Source organism: Anoplolepis gracilipes, chromosome 7 (genome assembly GCF_047496725.1).
Source record: "Anoplolepis gracilipes chromosome 7, ASM4749672v1, whole genome shotgun sequence".
Classification (NCBI taxonomy): Eukaryota; Metazoa; Arthropoda; class Insecta; order Hymenoptera; family Formicidae; genus Anoplolepis; species Anoplolepis gracilipes.
The window spans coordinates 6,938,558-6,957,096 of record NC_132976.1 but is presented as its reverse complement, the minus strand read 5'-3'; the positions used below and the strand labels follow the sequence as shown (position 1 = coordinate 6,957,096).

The 18,539-nt window shown below is 36.3% G+C and overlaps 1 protein-coding gene across 6 annotated transcripts in view; it reads right to left on the bottom strand.

Annotated features, from left to right (window-relative positions):
- Tei (irregular chiasm C-roughest protein teiresias) overlaps positions 1-12,647 on the bottom strand; it is a 324,556-nt gene extending 311,909 nt beyond the window's left edge. For 3 of the 6 annotated variants that reach the window (XM_072896416.1, XM_072896415.1, XM_072896418.1), the window contains exon 1: positions 8,882-12,647. In XM_072896416.1, coding sequence (XP_072752517.1) covers positions 8,882-8,978 — 97 coding nt within the window. In that variant the 5' untranslated portion in view covers positions 8,979-12,647. The remainder of the gene's footprint in view (positions 1-8,881) is intronic. The other 3 variants (XM_072896413.1, XM_072896414.1, XM_072896412.1) reach the window with 3 other exon arrangements.
- Between the last annotated feature and the right edge of the window lie 5,892 nt (positions 12,648-18,539).

The following is an 18,539-nucleotide window of genomic DNA, read 5'->3' as shown; positions in this document are numbered from 1 at the left end:
ATAATAAAATCGATGTTCCGTCGCTCGTCACAACAACGTAAGCAAATTAAAATTTACAGCCATATAATTCTAATGCGAATGCAATTTGAGGGTCTGATAAATTATATTAATAAAATTATATGAATTATCTTACGGTCATAAGCTGTTTCATTCGATAAAATAAAATATTATATGATATATACATATATATATATATATATATATATATATATATATATATGTGTGTGTGTGTGTGTGTGTGTGTGTGTGTGTGTGTTCTTTCGATTATACAAACTGTAGTTAATAAAAATAATTTAATAACTTAATAATGTGACAACTATCATGCTAAATATTATTATGAAACAGACAATCATGTTTGTCAGATAACATTTCACTCATTGATCGACATTAAATTATAATAAAATCACCCTCTGATTAGGTAATACTCCAATAAATCATAATTATTCACATTAATATCCAATTACGAGTGAATATCGAGAACTTGCTATGTTTCAGATTCCATTCTATGTATACATTAACAATGTGCAATTATATATTTTAATATCACGAATTAATATACTGGAATAAAGTCGCGTTAAAAATGTGAAATATAAATGTTACATTAATTTATCAAAATTATATACATATATTTTGGATCATCAAGTAGTATTTATTTTTTTTTTTTAATTTTTAATTATACCACATCCTTATTCCAATCACAAAAACCTAACGCAACATTTAGATTTACAGTATACTCTTCTAAAATTTTTTTAATTATTCTCCATAAAAAAAATGATATTCATTTCGGATACTAATAATTCTTTTTATTGTTTCCAACAAGAAAAAGCTCGTTTCTCATAAGTTGGTTGAAAATTCGCGAATTTTCAGTGACGGACTTTTTATCAACTCAGCATTTCGAAGCGCCTATCGCACTCGTAAATCTCCTCGGCTGTCTGAGAGCACTTTTCTGCAGTACGCGCAAGTAACGTCCCGTTTATCAGCGCAGAGCGCAAGCATGACATTGCCGCAATCGCTGACACCCCGACGCCCAAATGTTGGAAAGATAGCGGAAGAAGAAGTGCGATCGCTATTTGGGAGTTTCTTACAATCGCGAAGACAGATGTAATAAAACTACTGACAGGCTGTTTTCTCTCACTACTAAGACAATGATTAAAGATTTATGAAAAGTGACACATTTTTATTTTTTATGGCGATAATGAAAATTAATAGAAAATTTCTAATATTAAAAATAATCTAAAAATGTACAATAATACGTAATAAAAGTATAATAATAAAATTTTTAATAATGATAATATACCTACTTATAAAATATGCTGCAATTTCTAATTCTGTCAACGGGAAAATTAATGTTTATAAATTATAAATTAAATAATAAGTTATAAATTATTTTTTTAATTATTTCAAAGTGTATCTTTTTAGGTAAAACATATAATTAATATAAAAATATAAAAAAAATCTCTTGTCTCTTCAATTTTTTATTTCTTCAAGATAATAAAAATGTTTATATTTTAAATAAAATATAAATGTAAAAAGCATTTTAATATCATATATATAGAAATTCCCTCTTGGTGTATGTAAAACTGTATTAATTTTAAAAACAATCATTGAAAAATAAAAGTCTGTAAACAGTACATAAAATGATGATTATTAAGGCCAACTTGTTTAATAGAACAATTGTTAAAAATGTTAGTATCATATTAGTGGCAATGTATTATAATTAATTTATATTGACGAGGATAATTCGGCATAGCATTATGGGGAAAAGTACAATACGTTAAAAAAATGTAGCCAAAAGTTTAACAACGTTAAATGCACGATGAAGGCATTATAATAATGATGAATAGTTTGAATGTTTATCACTGATTATTAATAAAACCACGAATATCAAAGATGTCGATTGTTTAAAAGCGATGATGCATACTGAGAATGAATTGTTTTGCGCCTCAATCAACCATGCTGCAATGTACCTAACTTGACAGTAACAGTACCGATCATCAAATGTTATACTAACACATTTCGACCATTCCAGAGAGATTAATAATGAGTATAGTCGTACATATATACACACACATACATACATATCAACTTGTTCCCGAATATTAGAGACATAACATAGAGATATTTTCATCACGAGAGGTGAAACAATAGCCAGAACATAGAATTTATAATAGCCAGAGCCATTAATAATAAAAATCTTATAATAATTTTGTCACAAAAATATCGTATACATATATAACGTTTCGCGAAAATTGATTTTATTTACGTGAATCATAAAATAGCATGCAAACAGATGAGATTGTTTTCAATTTTAAAAACAATCAAGACACAGATTTTCGAAAATAAAATCGTCTTGTGTAATGAAGATTATTTTGAAATCATTTACGATCATTCTTAGAATTTATTTTTCCATTAAATGGACTACTTTTAAATTTCTCTAAATTAAATATTTTTCTATTCGCGATATTTGTATTCAGCAACAATTTTGAAATACAATTTTATGTGCAGTTGAACCGGACAATTGGGAATACCATGGTTACACAATGACTTACGCTTTCGCATGCGCAATGATGCGTTAATATTCAACAACATTATTGTTTGTGCTCTTATCAAAAGCGTACAATTAATATATTCACAAATATGGATGGGACGAGCACATTGTATTTTAACTCAACCGTGAATGCGATTACTGATGTTACGAAGGGCCATGGAGTTGTTGTGAATTTCGAAATATCGATTATTAATTATTAATGTCATTAACGTCAAAGACGCTAATTGTTCCGAACAGCACCGTCAAACTTAGAGCAGTCCTCGAACCACAACTCTAACTACGAACTTACTGACTGTCCTTGATTACGCACATTGGAAACTCTAACGAGGGTTTCCAACTTTAGCAGCCAAACGCAAAAGCCTTTTACACAATATATACATCTTTACTCCTAGATGTACTGGTATATATAGATTTATTATACGTACAATTATATATTTTAAAATCCATTAGAATTTGATATTAAAATAAAATCATTAAAACGTAAAAAGTAATTGTAGAAAAAGATTTTCATCATTTCTATCCTTTGAGCTAAATTTATTTCACTCTTTTTAATTTTCTAAATTTATGTAACTACATTGAGTTATCAAGAATTTAATGCCATTTCGATGCATTTATCTCAGTCCGCACGCGTTGCACATGGCAAAATAGTGAAACATATACCATGGCTACGCAATGTGATATAATGGGCTCGCTGTCGAGGGATTTTTCAAAAAATAAATCCTCGGGATATGGATAAAACGTCGGCGCGATGATACTCATAATTTCACGGAGCCGCGTATCGATTGTTCCCGGTCCGATGGTTTCACGAAAACGAACGCGATCCGACGCCAAGCACGGCTCACAGGCGTAATCTCTAATGCGTAATATCGCGCGTTCACGCCAGGATGAGCAACGCCAATAAAATGAAACTGGGCGGATCGGCATCCCGATACCGTACAGGCAGAGTTAAAGTGACCGCGCGGTCAATAATTTTGTAATCGCGATCAATGAACTTTTAGGAAAAAAAAATTTTTAATTTGATCAATTCCATATCTGTCACAGCAGCGATAAAACATTTTCCCTGAATCGAGATATGTAATATTTTACGAGATGTGTAATATTGTATACCGTACTGTTTTCTCTCTTACGTGAGGTTTTTCTTTTCCATAAATGGCAACAATAATGTCAATATGTTATTTTGGATAATTTAATTTTTTTATCGAAATATATACTGATTGTGAGATGACGCACATACGCAACGCAAATCTCTAACTTACAATTAAATGTACAAAATTTCTCATAATCAGATGTGTGGTAGATTCGTATACATATGTCTAAAACAAATCGATTTTTAAAATCCGCATGTCGCTTTTGTTATGCTTGTGAACTAGATACTGTGAAAGACTACATTTTGTTTTTCCATGCATCGGAATCTAGAGAAATAATGTGACATTGTTGCAAATGTATGCGCAAAAGAATTGTTTACTGTCGATAAGTCTCTCGTTAAAATATGAAACGGGAAAATCTGTCGAGGATAACGAGCGTTTTATTTGCACGCAATATGAAAGCAGAGCGCGCCGCGCGACTGTCATAAAATTGATTTTCACATTCACTATATGCATAATTCCGTTCGACACACTTTTTCTCTGAATTTTTTTCCTCTTATTTCGATATTTATTTTTGCAAGATATTTAGCTACTAAAAAAAAGAAAAATTTCCTCACGTTATTTAAATTCTCAACAATAGATTAACACGAATTTCGAACGTTGCTGATGACAGCACCTGCTTTTCGCGAAAACGACAGAAAACGTCTTACGAACGATAAAAAGTCCCGGTCGATCTAAACTGTAAGAAGACGCGTTATCAATCTCACCGGATATGCTACGAAAGAGAAGAACGCACGAAGGAAAAAAGACAGAGAGAGAGAGAGAGAGAGAGAAAGGGAGAGATTGCAAGTGTGTTCGCGCTACGAAGAAGTCGCAAACTCTTATTGCAGAGTTGGTAGGAGATGGAAGAGAGTGACCCAGAAAGTGAGAGAGACAGTCTCAAATACTACCTGCGAATCCGTGTCGCGCCTTAGAGAATCCTGGCGTATATTGCGCTAACGAGAATGTACAAAAGACATAGAAGTCGTCGAGAAATAAGAATGTAGTTTATAGGCTTACGAAGAAAAATGCAAAAAAAAAACAGCGTTCTAAAAGCAGAGAGAAAAAAAAGAGGAAGAAAGAAATAAAGAAAGTGATAAAAGGAAAAAGTAAAAAAATTGGAATGTAGTTATTCTTCTGAGTAGAATACAAAAGAAGACCTAATAAATGAGACTACGAAAGAACGATATAATCTACAAAGAGATCGTAGGATAGATGAACGCGATAATAATAAAGAATACATTTCGAAGAAACATAGTCATATCTCGCAACTATAAAAGTTATCAGTCTTAATAGAAGTTATCACATCATATACCCAGCATTTATTTGCTACAATAATAGCAAAAAAATGTAAAGTAAAAAAAATACCGAATAAAACAAAACAATCCAAAGATAACTACAAAACGAACCGGGTAAAGTACAAAGCGCGTAACATTTAAGATACATCTAATAATGGTTGGCTGCATTTTTACAGATCCAACAATATCACGACGTAGGAAAAGTAAATGGTATTTTTAAAGATGGCTAAGACATCGACTGTTAAAGCGCTTTTGATCAAAGTGAAGTCTATGCACCAGTGACGTCTCTCACGTAAAATCAAACGCGTCTTATTGAAATTCCGCTCGTGTAATGATAGGAGAGAAAAAAAAGAGAAAGAAAAACTATGTTATATTGAGACAAACATAATTATGTACGATTCTCAAAGAGAAAGGTCCAGAATAAACGTAGAAAATTTGAAACACGACGACGAAGTCGCAAGAGAAAAAGAATAAAAAAGTTTTCTTCGAAAGAACCGAAAGATTGAATGGAAGGAAACGAGGTCATTCGCGAATATTTTCCAAAAGTTCTGCATCATGTATGGGCACGATATTAAGCAAATATTAAATATTTTTCAAATATTTCTAGAGGTAGAGTATCATGTCGAACTTTTTCCTATCGTCTTACCACGCGAAAAATCAAAATTAGTATATAGAATACATGATTCTATTTTTAAATATGTTCAGATCTGTAATTGCATTAATTATTCATTATTTTACAGTGATACTACATTAACTTTATATTACTAATTGTTCGAACATTTATTCTGATTGCATTATTATAATATTTACATGTACAGTTAATCCAGCAATTTTTCGCGAAACGCAATAAAGTCAATATTAAAAAAATATATTTATCTCTCATCGATATATTAATAATCAAAGCAAAATTAACAATATACGGATAAAACAGCGGATAGAATACCAAAAAACCGTGTGCAAGAATAAACCTATGAAGATAAATCTGGATAAAGAGAAAGACATTTTCCAGAAAGAGCGAGAGAGAGAGAGAGAGGAGACAGAGAAAAGAAGGGGAAAAAAAGGACAAAAAATATAGTGGAAAAAAGAATACATACAAATAATTATTCGCGGAGGTGCATTGAGGTGCGTCGATGTCAGTACAAGGAGAGAGACGGAGAATAGAGAACGAAGTGTATGCGGAAAAGAACATCGGTGGTGGGTGCTAAACAGAGCGACGCTCAGTGAAAGGAAGAAGGAGCGGCGCAAACGTAGAAAGGAAACCCTCCTTAATAAAAGACAAGGGGATATCAGCGACCTCACGCCTGGTCGTGACAACAACGTCCGCATCCCATTCGCTTCAGCATCCTTTGAGCGAGAAGCCATCGTCCCTCCCTTCGCGTTCGCGCCCCGCGTTCCCTCACCCGTTCCATGACCCACCGGGACACAGCCCCTGAATCTAGTACGATCCGACAGTGTAGGGGGAAAGGGAGATTATATTCCGTTGTGTGTTGTCCCTGTCTTTTCACGTTGCGCCCGCGTACTTTCTCGGTTAAACAGGCCATTTCATCATTGCGCGCAATGCATTTCCGTGTATTTTTTCCTGTGCTTTTTTCTTCTTACGAGTTTAATCGTTTTCAAAAGCTGACGCGGCGATTTTAAAAGCTCCACAAGCTGAATGCGACAGTGTAATTTTCAACAAAATTTTTAGTTTGTTAATTATATTAAAATTTTACTACTATGCATAATTAAATGCGACTGGATTTGTCAAAATTTATATGTACGTAAAACTTTTCATTTCTTTTTTATTGTTTATGCAAAGATAAAGAGAAGATGCGATCTTGTATTATGTGCTTTTGCAACAAATGTAAGGAAATGATAATCTAAATATAATAAATATAATAAATTTACTGATTAATCTTTTAATAACTCATATCTTTTAATAAATTATATTTTCGTAAATATATAAGAATATAGAAAACTTTTTTCCCGATAATGTCGCGTAAGAAAAACAAAATAAGTTTTCGCAGCAACTTTTATCGTACGAAAACCATAAACGTTTTCGCACGTCTCATAAAATTGAACGTAAATGTTCCTTCCTACTTTCTCAAGTTATAGATACGAGTGCATGCTTCTTCTTGCACAATTCGCTATCTCAAGCAACTTGCACGCAAATATGCGTTTCGCGAAATATGCTCGCGCGTACAATCTATTTTAGGAATGGCTGCTTGCGAGAGAAACAGTTTGGGGTTATACACACACGTGTCGATACATGCGCGGTTCGCGGCATTAAGGGCGTGCAAGGGAAATGGATATGTATGTATGAGGTGAGACGAGAAGGAGAAAGGGATATCGATGCATGCGCGTGACCCCGATTCGAATCAGTTGAAATGCGAATCTCTCCGAAAGAGAAAGATAGCTAGATAGAGAGATAGAGATAGAGATAGAGATAGAGAGAGAGAGAGAGAGAGAGAGAGAATTCGGAGGCACTCGGAAAATAATTAGATCCATCGAGTTCCGGTACGCGGTCTAATGAGAGGCTTCCTCGGGCGGATGCGACGGAATCTCCGCGATCTTCTCGCGCGGAATGCTAATCGCCCGCAATTATGGGATTGCATTTAGAGAGGGAAGAGAGAGGACAAAAAAAGGATGCGAAACAGGAAATTTATATTACGCTCGCGTAATCTTTTATTCCGAGCACGTTACTTCAAACAGTAAAGACAGATTTGAATACCGTTTTGTCTGAAATTCATCATATACATATATGTAAAAAAGTCAGTCTCTCTAAAATTTCGATAACACATTTTCTTTAGTTTGTATACATATAACGAGAATTTTGAAAAGAATCAACGCAGGTGGTTATTACTGCGCTAGTTGCCAAGTCATGTCTTTATATTTTTAGTTTATAAAAAAAATCGCAATATATTTTCATTACGCTTTTTTTATCATAATTTTCTTCTGACTTATAAGAATTGTGACAAATTGCATTAAAGAAGATATAGCTTTATATTTTATGAATTTTACTATATTCTATTTAATTGTTCTGTTGTATGTGTGTATATTAAATTGTTCTGTTATCAGTTTACAAGAATTCTATTATATTTTATTTAAAATGTTTACTTTGTTTATAATTTGAAGACTTTTGTCAAGCTTAATATTAAACAGTAAATATTACTAAAAACTTGTAAAAAAAAAAAGAGAGAAAATTTTATTCATGCATTGAAATCTTTAGTGCGCCATAAAATCATATTTGCGTTGGATAAAAGCAGCTATAAAACGCTCTAGGTTAATTCAGATTATAAGTCTTTATTGCGCGTACGTGCATTATTGAATTGCATAGCTGAAATTTTTCATGTCGACGCTGCAGTCAAATTATGCATTTATCGTTCATTACATGATCATCTTGCCCTTAGCATGATAATATCGATAGAGTTTCACAAAAGGCAGAAAATGTAATAACGGATGAAAAGCCAAGTTAACGTATGCCTTCATTTAGGACACATAAAGGCAATATCGTCATTAAAATCTTCTGCATCAAAATTGCAGTTAAATTATGCAATCCATCATACATTACTAACCTGTTCCTACACTATCGGGCGATCTAATAAAAATTTGGCAAAAGAATTCATGTGCCATTATGTAAATCCATAAATTTTCTATGTGCAACTCATATAAATTACTTGCATCCCTGCAATTTTTTTATAAATTGATAATATAATAAAAAAACACAATATAGAGGTATGATATTGATCAGTCAATTAAAAATTTTGTGCAAACATATCTTTCAAATATAAGAGATACAGATGTAAGGGATAAATTTTTAAAAGTTGCGTACAAGAAATAAAAATAATATATATATATATATATTTATAGATATTTTTTCGATAAATAAATGTTTCATTTTTGAATGTAAAGAATAATAAAGCCAGACTTACGTGTCGCATCAGATATTTCGGCGAACAGCGCAATAGAAAGTAATCCAACCACGAGGAGAAGCGTGGTCAGGAAGAACGACCTCGAGCTGCAGCCCATCACGGCATCACTACTGATCACCACCCGATTCGCGCAGTAGTTCTCGCCGGATATCACCGACGGCGTGTCTCGAACTCTCGGCGACGCCGACGCGAGAGACGACTCGTCTCTTCCCAGCTCAACTGAGCTCGAGGATCTCACTGTCAACCTCGCGGCGAAAACGTCCAGCTGTCATCCGCGCGAAAGAGTCCGCTCGAGCACCACTACCACCACTAATACCACGGATGTACCGAGCGCTTCAGCGCGATTCAGCATCGACGATGCACCGCCACACGAGGAGACTGCGGTTCCGCCGCGAGAAAACCGGACATTAACCTTTTGTTCGCGTAGCGCATCTCTTCTCGTCCACCACCTTCTCTTCCTTTCGCAAAAATCCGCACTTCACAGATTAGACCACAAAAATCTACAATGGGATGTAAATCAAAAAATGCAACCTGCAATTTACCCGCGAGCCTCGCGTCAGGAAATCCAGCTGCGATTTCTAGACGCGATAGCTAATAATAATCGTTAAACGGAGAGAAAATCGCGACAACAAAACGCCCCTTCGAGTTGTGGTTGATTCACTGCCACCGAATACATAGTTTGATTATCGGACTTTAGAAGATCCCGATCGAATTCCCCAGGGGCTTATGCCAACGGTGAATGATTCGTTAAACTTGGCCACCGAAACGCCTTTGTGAGCGATGCGAGTCAAATCGCCAAGTAGTTGCACGAAGAAAGAGCTCGTTTAGTAACGTGTATGTTGTTAGGTTAGATTTATTTCCACTACTTTATCTATCTGCTACTTACATTGACGGAATAATGCATGAGAATTGTTTACACCAAATATAATGCATGTAATTTTAAATGCATCATGAATTTAGACATTAAAATATTGTACTATTCGTAAGTTGCTCATATTTATTTAAAGTTTAAAATATATATAATTTACTTATTTATTAAATAATAAAATAATTATAAAAAGCGCCAATATAATCCTATCAGTCGACTATATTTATCAGGTTCAATAACGTAGCACAAATGATTCAATATCAAAAATATAGATTATAGATTATTTGCTTTATTAAAATAAACGCACCATTTATGATTGTAATGCATACACACGTGTGTAAACGAGTATCTAAATTCGCGGTAAAATGCGCGCATACGTAATACGTTGCGATCGCTATTATATTCAACAACACGTTTCGGTCACCGATTGATCCGCAATTTTTAACACGATTTCGCAGAATCATCCAAAATAGTCGATCGCAATCGCGCGAAAATACCAAATGATAGCGATCTGTCAACTAATGCGCGGTCGCGTCATCGCTTTCATCCAACGTGCAATTATGTAGAAAATTATGTTCCACAATCATGAAAACGGGAATGCAGGACGAGTCATTTAACGTTTGATTTCCGAACCGCGATGATTTACGCGGCTAATTGAGGTATGTCGGGCCGTCGGCTCGGTTACCGAAATTTGGCCTTTGCGATCAAGCGAACGAATAAACGAGCGATTCGAGTACGCGGTATTCGCATTGGACAGGGGCATAAATCATCTTTACGTTTCGCTCAAACCGACGGTCTTTTAAATTGATCGTCCCAGTTGGTCCAGTTGGTCGGTGGTCGTACTTGTAGATTGATACACCGATACGCGCTCCGCATGCCTCGAATATTAAAAAAGCCGGCCATAAATTATCTCGTTCTTGATATCCGTGCTGAATATACGCACGAACTGATATCGGGAAATTTACGTAATTAGAATAATGTAGGATAAATCGAGCGAGATCACGAGATTATTTTTCGAAATAATTGAAAAACCATGTCCATCACGTTACGTTTGATCCCAACCAGTATTTTTTCTTTTTTTTTTTTTTTTCGTATCCAGTTACAAACTCGCGAAAAGCGACATTTCTCGTGAAACGGCGATTTTCAGCGCGGCCATCCTATCTTCTAAAAACAACAAATAGCAAAACGTGTTATTCGTTCCGAAAGTTGAAGCCATACCGTTTCCATTCGCGTCGTAAAATTAATGCGCGCACTCGTAACTTACGTCGTAATTTTGATCTTTAACGTATGCACGCGCGCGCGCAGCCCCATGTGTGCAAATGTTGATATTTGAAACGAGAGAGATTGCCATCGGTAGATAGATGGAGTAGAATCTCGTCGCCGTCAGAACGGATGTCCGAAACTTACTAAATTGGGTCACGACGCGTATTTAAGCAGCAGACTCCGTATCAGTTTATTCCCACCTGCAATCACCGGCCCGAAAACCGGAGTATACAAAGTCCCTCGTGCATATGCATGGCGCGGTCGCTTTGTTCCGACGACCCTTGAACCACTCGTCTCCACGCGTGTTGTTCCTGTTCTACGATTGTCTCGTAGCCGCCGGTGCAAAGGCTCATCGCATTCTCCCTCGTCCTTCGTCCTCCCCCGAGAGGCCGAGAATAAAATCACGCGTGCGCTTTTCCCTTTCCCTTTCCCTCCAAAAAAGAGAGAGGATAAATATCCGGCCAGTACGACACATGTACAGTCGACATTTATTTTAAGAACAAGCTACGCGTCACGGACAGCGAACTACCCGTCTCGCTCATAAATCCCATCGACGTCAAATCACAGCTACAAACTCGTATGTATTTTTTTTTTTTTTTTTTTTTCGGACAGGAAGAGAGCAAGGTCGAATAGAGAAGGATGGTACGCGTGTATCGTTATAGCGCGGCTGTCATCCTGTCGTCGTGTATTTCGAATGCGCGTTCTCAAGCGCGCTGATGAAGGTAGATAAAAAATAAATAAATAAAAGCGAGCGCGTCACGAAAAATCGAAGTGCATCCGTGAGGCAGCGAGCGCGAGAATAATCGGTGGCCGACGAGTCTCGAGACTCACCCTTCTCCGCGGTCGAGAGGCACGTGACGAGCCTCCGCGATCGGCACGCGAATTCCGACAACCGTCTGGAGCCGCACGTGACGATCGATCTCGCGTGAAAGAACGATTACGATTCTCGTGTTTTCATCGAGAGCATCGCGCCCTTTCCTTCGAAACGCGATTCAGCAATCCAGCCTTGAGAATCTTTGAAAATTTCCGATTCGAGAATATCGTTACACGTCACAATCTTTCGTGCGATCGACGAGCTCTCTCTTCGTTGTGCTTGTTAAACATTGGTCGCGATATTCTATCTTATTATGGGAAAACTCAGAGAGCCGACGCTTTTTCTCTCTCTCTCTCTCTCTCTCTCTGACATCCCGGGCCCAACCCTCGAAACCTTTCTACCGAACACACGCAGGCATCCGCTCGAAAATTGTCCACATCATCCCTTCTCACCAGGAAACCGGCTAAACGACGTTCCTTAACGCGACGATAATCTTTTCGAGACACTCTTTGATAAAACGAGTCCGTTCTCTCTTACGGCACAGCGAGAAGGACAAGCATCATTCGACGCACTTGCAGTTGTGAAGTAAATCCCCGGAGTGCAGATTTCACGGTACAGATTTCACAACACCTCGGGACGTCTCGCTTACTCGCGATTAGGGACAAGGTTGCTCGTCGACAAAAACGCGCAAAAGGACAAACGCACGAACGGATCGACGTGTATAATCACGCGTGCAACGCGAGACGCGGAAACAGGCGACAAGCGAGCTCTGAATGCGCGTCGCGCGTTCTCTCGCCTCTCTGGCTCCGCTCTCGGGACTGAGAGTGTGGAGAGAGAGAAGCACCGTCGGACTTTCCGAGGGATTCACCACCACCCCTACCGGCGTGGTGGCCGATGCCCCTGCCTGCAACCCGCGTGTGCTCCGCTTCCCCTGTCGCGCCGATCCCACCACCCGGTATAGGCGCCGCTCGTTACCCGCGTTCCCCTCGTCGTCCTTCCTACTCCCTTCCCCCCCCCCGCCCCGCCCCGCCCTTCCTCCTATCCTCTCTTGCCTCCCCCGCGCGTCTAAACCCGTCGTAGAGAGACGCCACCCTGGGCGCTCCTACGCGGCCTGCACGTATATTTCCACCACTGTCGAATCGAAACCGCGCGAATCACGTATGTCGAAAGAATGCTTACAACTATTATTGAAATATTTGACGCTTTCTGAGATTGCACAACCATTGATAAAAAAAAAAGGTCCAATTATTCCTCTAAATAAAACGATATTAAATTATATATATGTAAAAAAATGTTTCTCAACGATAACCAACGATTAACAGAGTCGACGAATTTTTTTCTCAATTATCGTTGCGACAGAACAAGCTTCGAATTACATTGATAACCCTTCTGGCATTACCATTCTGAAATTAATATTAAATTATGCAAATATAATATACATTCACTCACCATATTGCCGCAGGCAGTCGCTTCATCGGCGATGTGAAAACGACCTCCATGATTCGATAATTTTACGAAGATCCATCCCAGCTAAATTACGGGCAGGAAGTTGGCACAATGCATATTCTCTCAATACTGATAATTTACTCAGGACACTTTGAAATACACGCTACACTTCACTTCGCTACAGAGTGAAATAACGAAACGCACCGAGATGATGCAATAATGGATACCGGACGGAGCAGGTAAGCAGCTAAGATCCGCGACTTTTTCCGCGGTCAGCAGATTAATTAATACGATACGATTATCGCGCGACATCACTTTCGGCACTCCCGGTGTTCCCCGATGCGTAAATATTCACTTTTTGACAGTTAAAAACGATGAATTGACGGAGCGACTTCGCGAGGACTAACGACTGGCGATCGGCGATCGGCGAACAAGACTGACAAAAGTTCTTGCGTCTATTGTGTTTACGCGCGCTATTACCTTGCAACGTAACTACTTTACGCACTTTTTGTATGATAATATATACATAATACGTTACAAGGGGCAACTTTGTTAAATATATTCGGTAATTTAGGTAAAATGCTCGCTTACGTAAAGGCTCTATTGTTGAAGGCTCAACACTGAAGACTTTTTGTAATATTTCGATTTGAAGTATAGTATTCTAATCATAACGAAATCAAACGAAACCATGCTCGCGGCAATCGCATTAATATTCTAAACGCTCACGAGAGGGCGACATCGACCAGTACGTGAGAGCTAGGCTAATATTTATTATACTATACATGAGCCGTCCTATTAAAAATATCTTATTCAAATTTTTGGATTATATATATATATATATATATATATATATATATATATATATATATTAATACTTAATATAATCAAATTTCTAAAAAACTCATGATGATTTTAATTCGTATTGTATGTAAGAAAAAGAGAGCAGAAGAGTTCAGTCTCTCTTAATATACAAATTATTATATAAATAATTCACGGATATATACAAAAAATGTATATTCGAATTACAGAGTACTCTTCATTTTCTCTTGCTGTTTATTCCGATGATATCATTTGCATATTCTTTCATTTTCTAAAAAGTTCTGTTCATTAGCGCAATATTAATTAATTTTGTCATTAATATATCTATGTGATACGCTGTTGATTTTCGATACTTTTCGTCGTCGTTTTACGACGTTACTCTACAGCTGATTTACTTTATGGCCATTACACGAAAAAGTTTTAGTCGTAATAAAATAAGCAAGCTTACATTACTTTATCGGAATCACAGAGTTTCGCTAGCACAATTATCCGAAGGAATCGTACATCACATTCTATATGTGTGTTAGTCTTAATAAAAGATCGATGATGACACAATAATGTTTTTTATATGTATAAAAATGTTGACCCTTTACAATATAACGTCTTTGTTTATGTTATCCTCAAAGCAGAAATAAAAATACTTTCTTATGCATATCCGAGAAAAAAAAACTTATGTAATTATATAGCGTCATATATAATTAAATCTGAAATTTGGCGCGACATAATCTTATCTTTTTATAATTATATTCGGTCATGAAATCTTTAAAAAATCTGTAAAATTTTCCTATATAATCAGATCTAGCCGAATGTAATTATATTATATAAAGATATAATAATATAAGATCATATTACACCATTCTTCATATATTATTATATATGTATGAGCATATAAAATTACATGTCAGATTTTTTCATATGTAATTATGTATATTTATATCAGATTATAATATCCTCATAGATAATATCCATTTTCTCTCGGCTTAATTAAGACAAACTATCAATTAAGTTTAATAATGAGTAATTTGCTTAGTAATTAGTAAATTCGAGCAGCCCAATCGTTATTAATAAAATTGAAAAATCTAAGATACTCTGAACCGAGTGGCTCGCATATAGATTGCGATCTGCTTTTTATTTATTCTCATTTACCGTCAAATATATAAATATTTAATGATCGTGATGATAAAAATAATAAAGATTATATTTCACTCATTCTATTATAAAGATATTTAAAAGATTGTTTACTACAAATCTGCTACTGCATTATACTATTCTAATATTGACTCGAAATTGATTAAATGATATAATTTATATTTCAAATTTAGAATAATGAATATAAATTATACCGGATTGTACCAGATATATATTTTATTAATTATACCAGATATATAAAGATATTTGCAATTTAGTTATAACTAAACAATATGTCACAAGTAATATACAAATGACAGACAGATCAATAACTAGCGATTATGGAAAATGTAAAGATGTAAATTATGGGAAGAAAATTTTTTAATTACTATTTCAACGAACATTATCATCTATTCTTCACGTGATCTAAACGACATATATATAATAAACAATCGTAACGTTTCATTATAAGCGTAAAATTTTTACTCTTCTTTTCAACGATGATTATTTGACAATAGAAAAAGTTTTTCTTCTTTCTCGATTTCCGGATAGAAATCGAGCTCGAATGAATCCGACCAGGAATAAAAGTTCACTCTAGCCAAATATATGGAGTTAATACACGTTGAAAGAAATTCGAATAAATTACAATATTAAGTCTCCCAAAAAACATGCACTTTATAAGGTCCGTGCTTAAAGCAAAATTGAACGACGTAATAGGTTACAATTAGCCGGGAGACATCTGACGCGAGCAAAAAAGTCAACGAGTACAAATGTGCGCTTAAAAAGTGACATTGCTTCTTTCCGTCGCGTTCACTAAAATAACTCCGAGGCCGAAGCGATGATGCTTTATTTTTCGGTCGAAAGAGACAAAGAGACCCGGCCTCGACGCCGGCGGACAGAAGGACTTGTCTTAACTCCAATCACGTCTCGGGAAAAACTCCGTTTTGCCCCCAGGGTGCTATTTCCTATTTTACGATATCTACAGGGTGCTATAAACAAGCTCCTCCTAGGAACGACGTGGGGTATGAAAGGAACCGAAGTCGGAGGAAGGCCCTCAGATGAAAAGTTTGCTTAAAGTGTGTAGCCCCGCGTATTCTTTGACGATGCAGAGATTCAGAATCATCCCCGGGAGTATCACTCGCAAACCGCGAGCTTTGCATATACCGTTCCAACGCGAAAAGTTTACAGATACACCACCGTTTCATGAATGATCCACAGAGATCGTACCATTACTATATACATTGTAGCCTGCGCGCGCGCGAGTTCTATTATTGTTGCCTACAAAAGTATCGGCTAAAATGCAAGTTTCGTTGCGCGAAAGGTAAGCCCGAGTTTTGAATGCTATTGTGATTTAAAGGCCATATACGCGCGTCGTGCGACATTAACACCAAATTTCAATTCAAGTCGCGTATACGCTTTCCGTCATTATTAATTCTATAGTTTCGTATTCTGTTGCTATCACAGCTATTAATCTGAAAGACTGCTTTTATTATTAATCTGAAGCGACATTTATTGTAATGAGAAACTGTAATGTCTTTCTACGCTTATTCGTAAAAGCAAATTCCAATTGAGTGTAAATCAATCTCAATTTTGTTCATTTAATTTCGAGGGAAATCCCAAGAGGCAAGAACGATATAACGAATGATATCAAAACAATATGATCTTCTCCGCAGGAGATAATTGATACCAAACTATAGCCACTTTTGGAATTCTCGTCTCAATTTATCATCCGCATATCATGTAAGATGTGCTTGCTTAGTAGCAACGATCATCACCGAATTTCTCATGGTCCACTGTAAAGTTCACTGTTATCAAAACAATGTGCGCCGCGAATGCAAGCACGGTGACGGCCACACTTCCTAGTTCGCCGATATTAACATCTTCGTCGACGTTGTAATTTTCGTCGGGCTGATATATTGCGGCGTCTCGTTGTGTGGCGGTGGCCGTATTACGGCTAATATTTCTCCTCCTTACAGAACGAAAATTGAGTACTTTATAAGGAGGCGGGACATTAATAACTCGTACAGCCGACCGGTATTTTCAGGACAGCTTAAAAGCTTCTGCCGCATCGATGATATATCGTATGCTCGCAAAAGTAGTGACACGGGCACGGGCTCTGCAACGCGTAAAAACTTGCGAGTTTGCGACGAAGGAGCGAACAAAATTCTCATCGCGATTCGTATTTCGCTCGTTGATGGTACATTAACCAGATTTTATCCGTCACTACACGTATGTATATATGTATAGTTTGTAGAGCTTATGAATGACTGAAGAATTCATGCAAATGTATGATATGATCTGACGAAAAAGAGTTTATCGATTTTAAAGTATGGAAGAAAAACACATAATTTAATATACATATAATAATGAAATTCTTAAATCTATTCAGTTGAACCCTAATTTTAATATAGTTCGCATAGATCAGAGCAGAGCTCAAAAACAAGTACGCCGAGAGTTTACGAACGCTTTAAGATGGCCCTGACACGTTAAACTGTAGCACGATTATACGGTATCATTAATCAACGTTACGTTTTTATAGCTACATTCTATGTGAGTAAGAAAAATTGAAACAGTTACTGTTAAATCGAGAATTATTCAATATAAAAATATATGTATGCGTTAATTCATACTATAACTAAATATGTCAGATAAAAATCTGACATATATCTTACATTAAATTACTTATTGTTAATAATAATTATTATTTATTTTTAAAAATGGCTACTAATTAATCGTTGATATTTAAAGCATAGGGTTTAATATATACTATAAATTTATTTCAAATATTTTATGAATTATGGCTTGCCTAAAGTTGTCTAATTCATTATTTCCAAAGATATAATATATTATCAATATAAGAGTACGAAATATGATGGTTTAATTATCGATTTTTACCTATAATATTATATTTACGCATCATTTTTCGATGCTTCGGTCTCTTTCTATTTGCGCGAATAGAACCTTAAGCCTCGAGAATATAATCGATCAATCTCGTCTCAATAACAATCTCCTCGTGATTATTGGAAGCCTCGCATTCACGCATATTTCGTAACACGAGAGCAACTTTAGCACGTAATTCGTGATCAAGTTCGACAATTTTATCCACGTCGAACTATAAATGGAAGAAGCGATGCAATTAAACGGCGCGGGTTATTATGATAATGATACGTTCAATAGTACTTTTAACAGTACGCCGATTCTGCGTTCATACACACGTAATTAAAGCACTGAATGTTAAAAAGCAATTCTGTTGGCGGCGCCGGCGGTGTGTCCGAGCGTATAAACTTTCACAGCGACATATCAAACGCAATTACTGATCG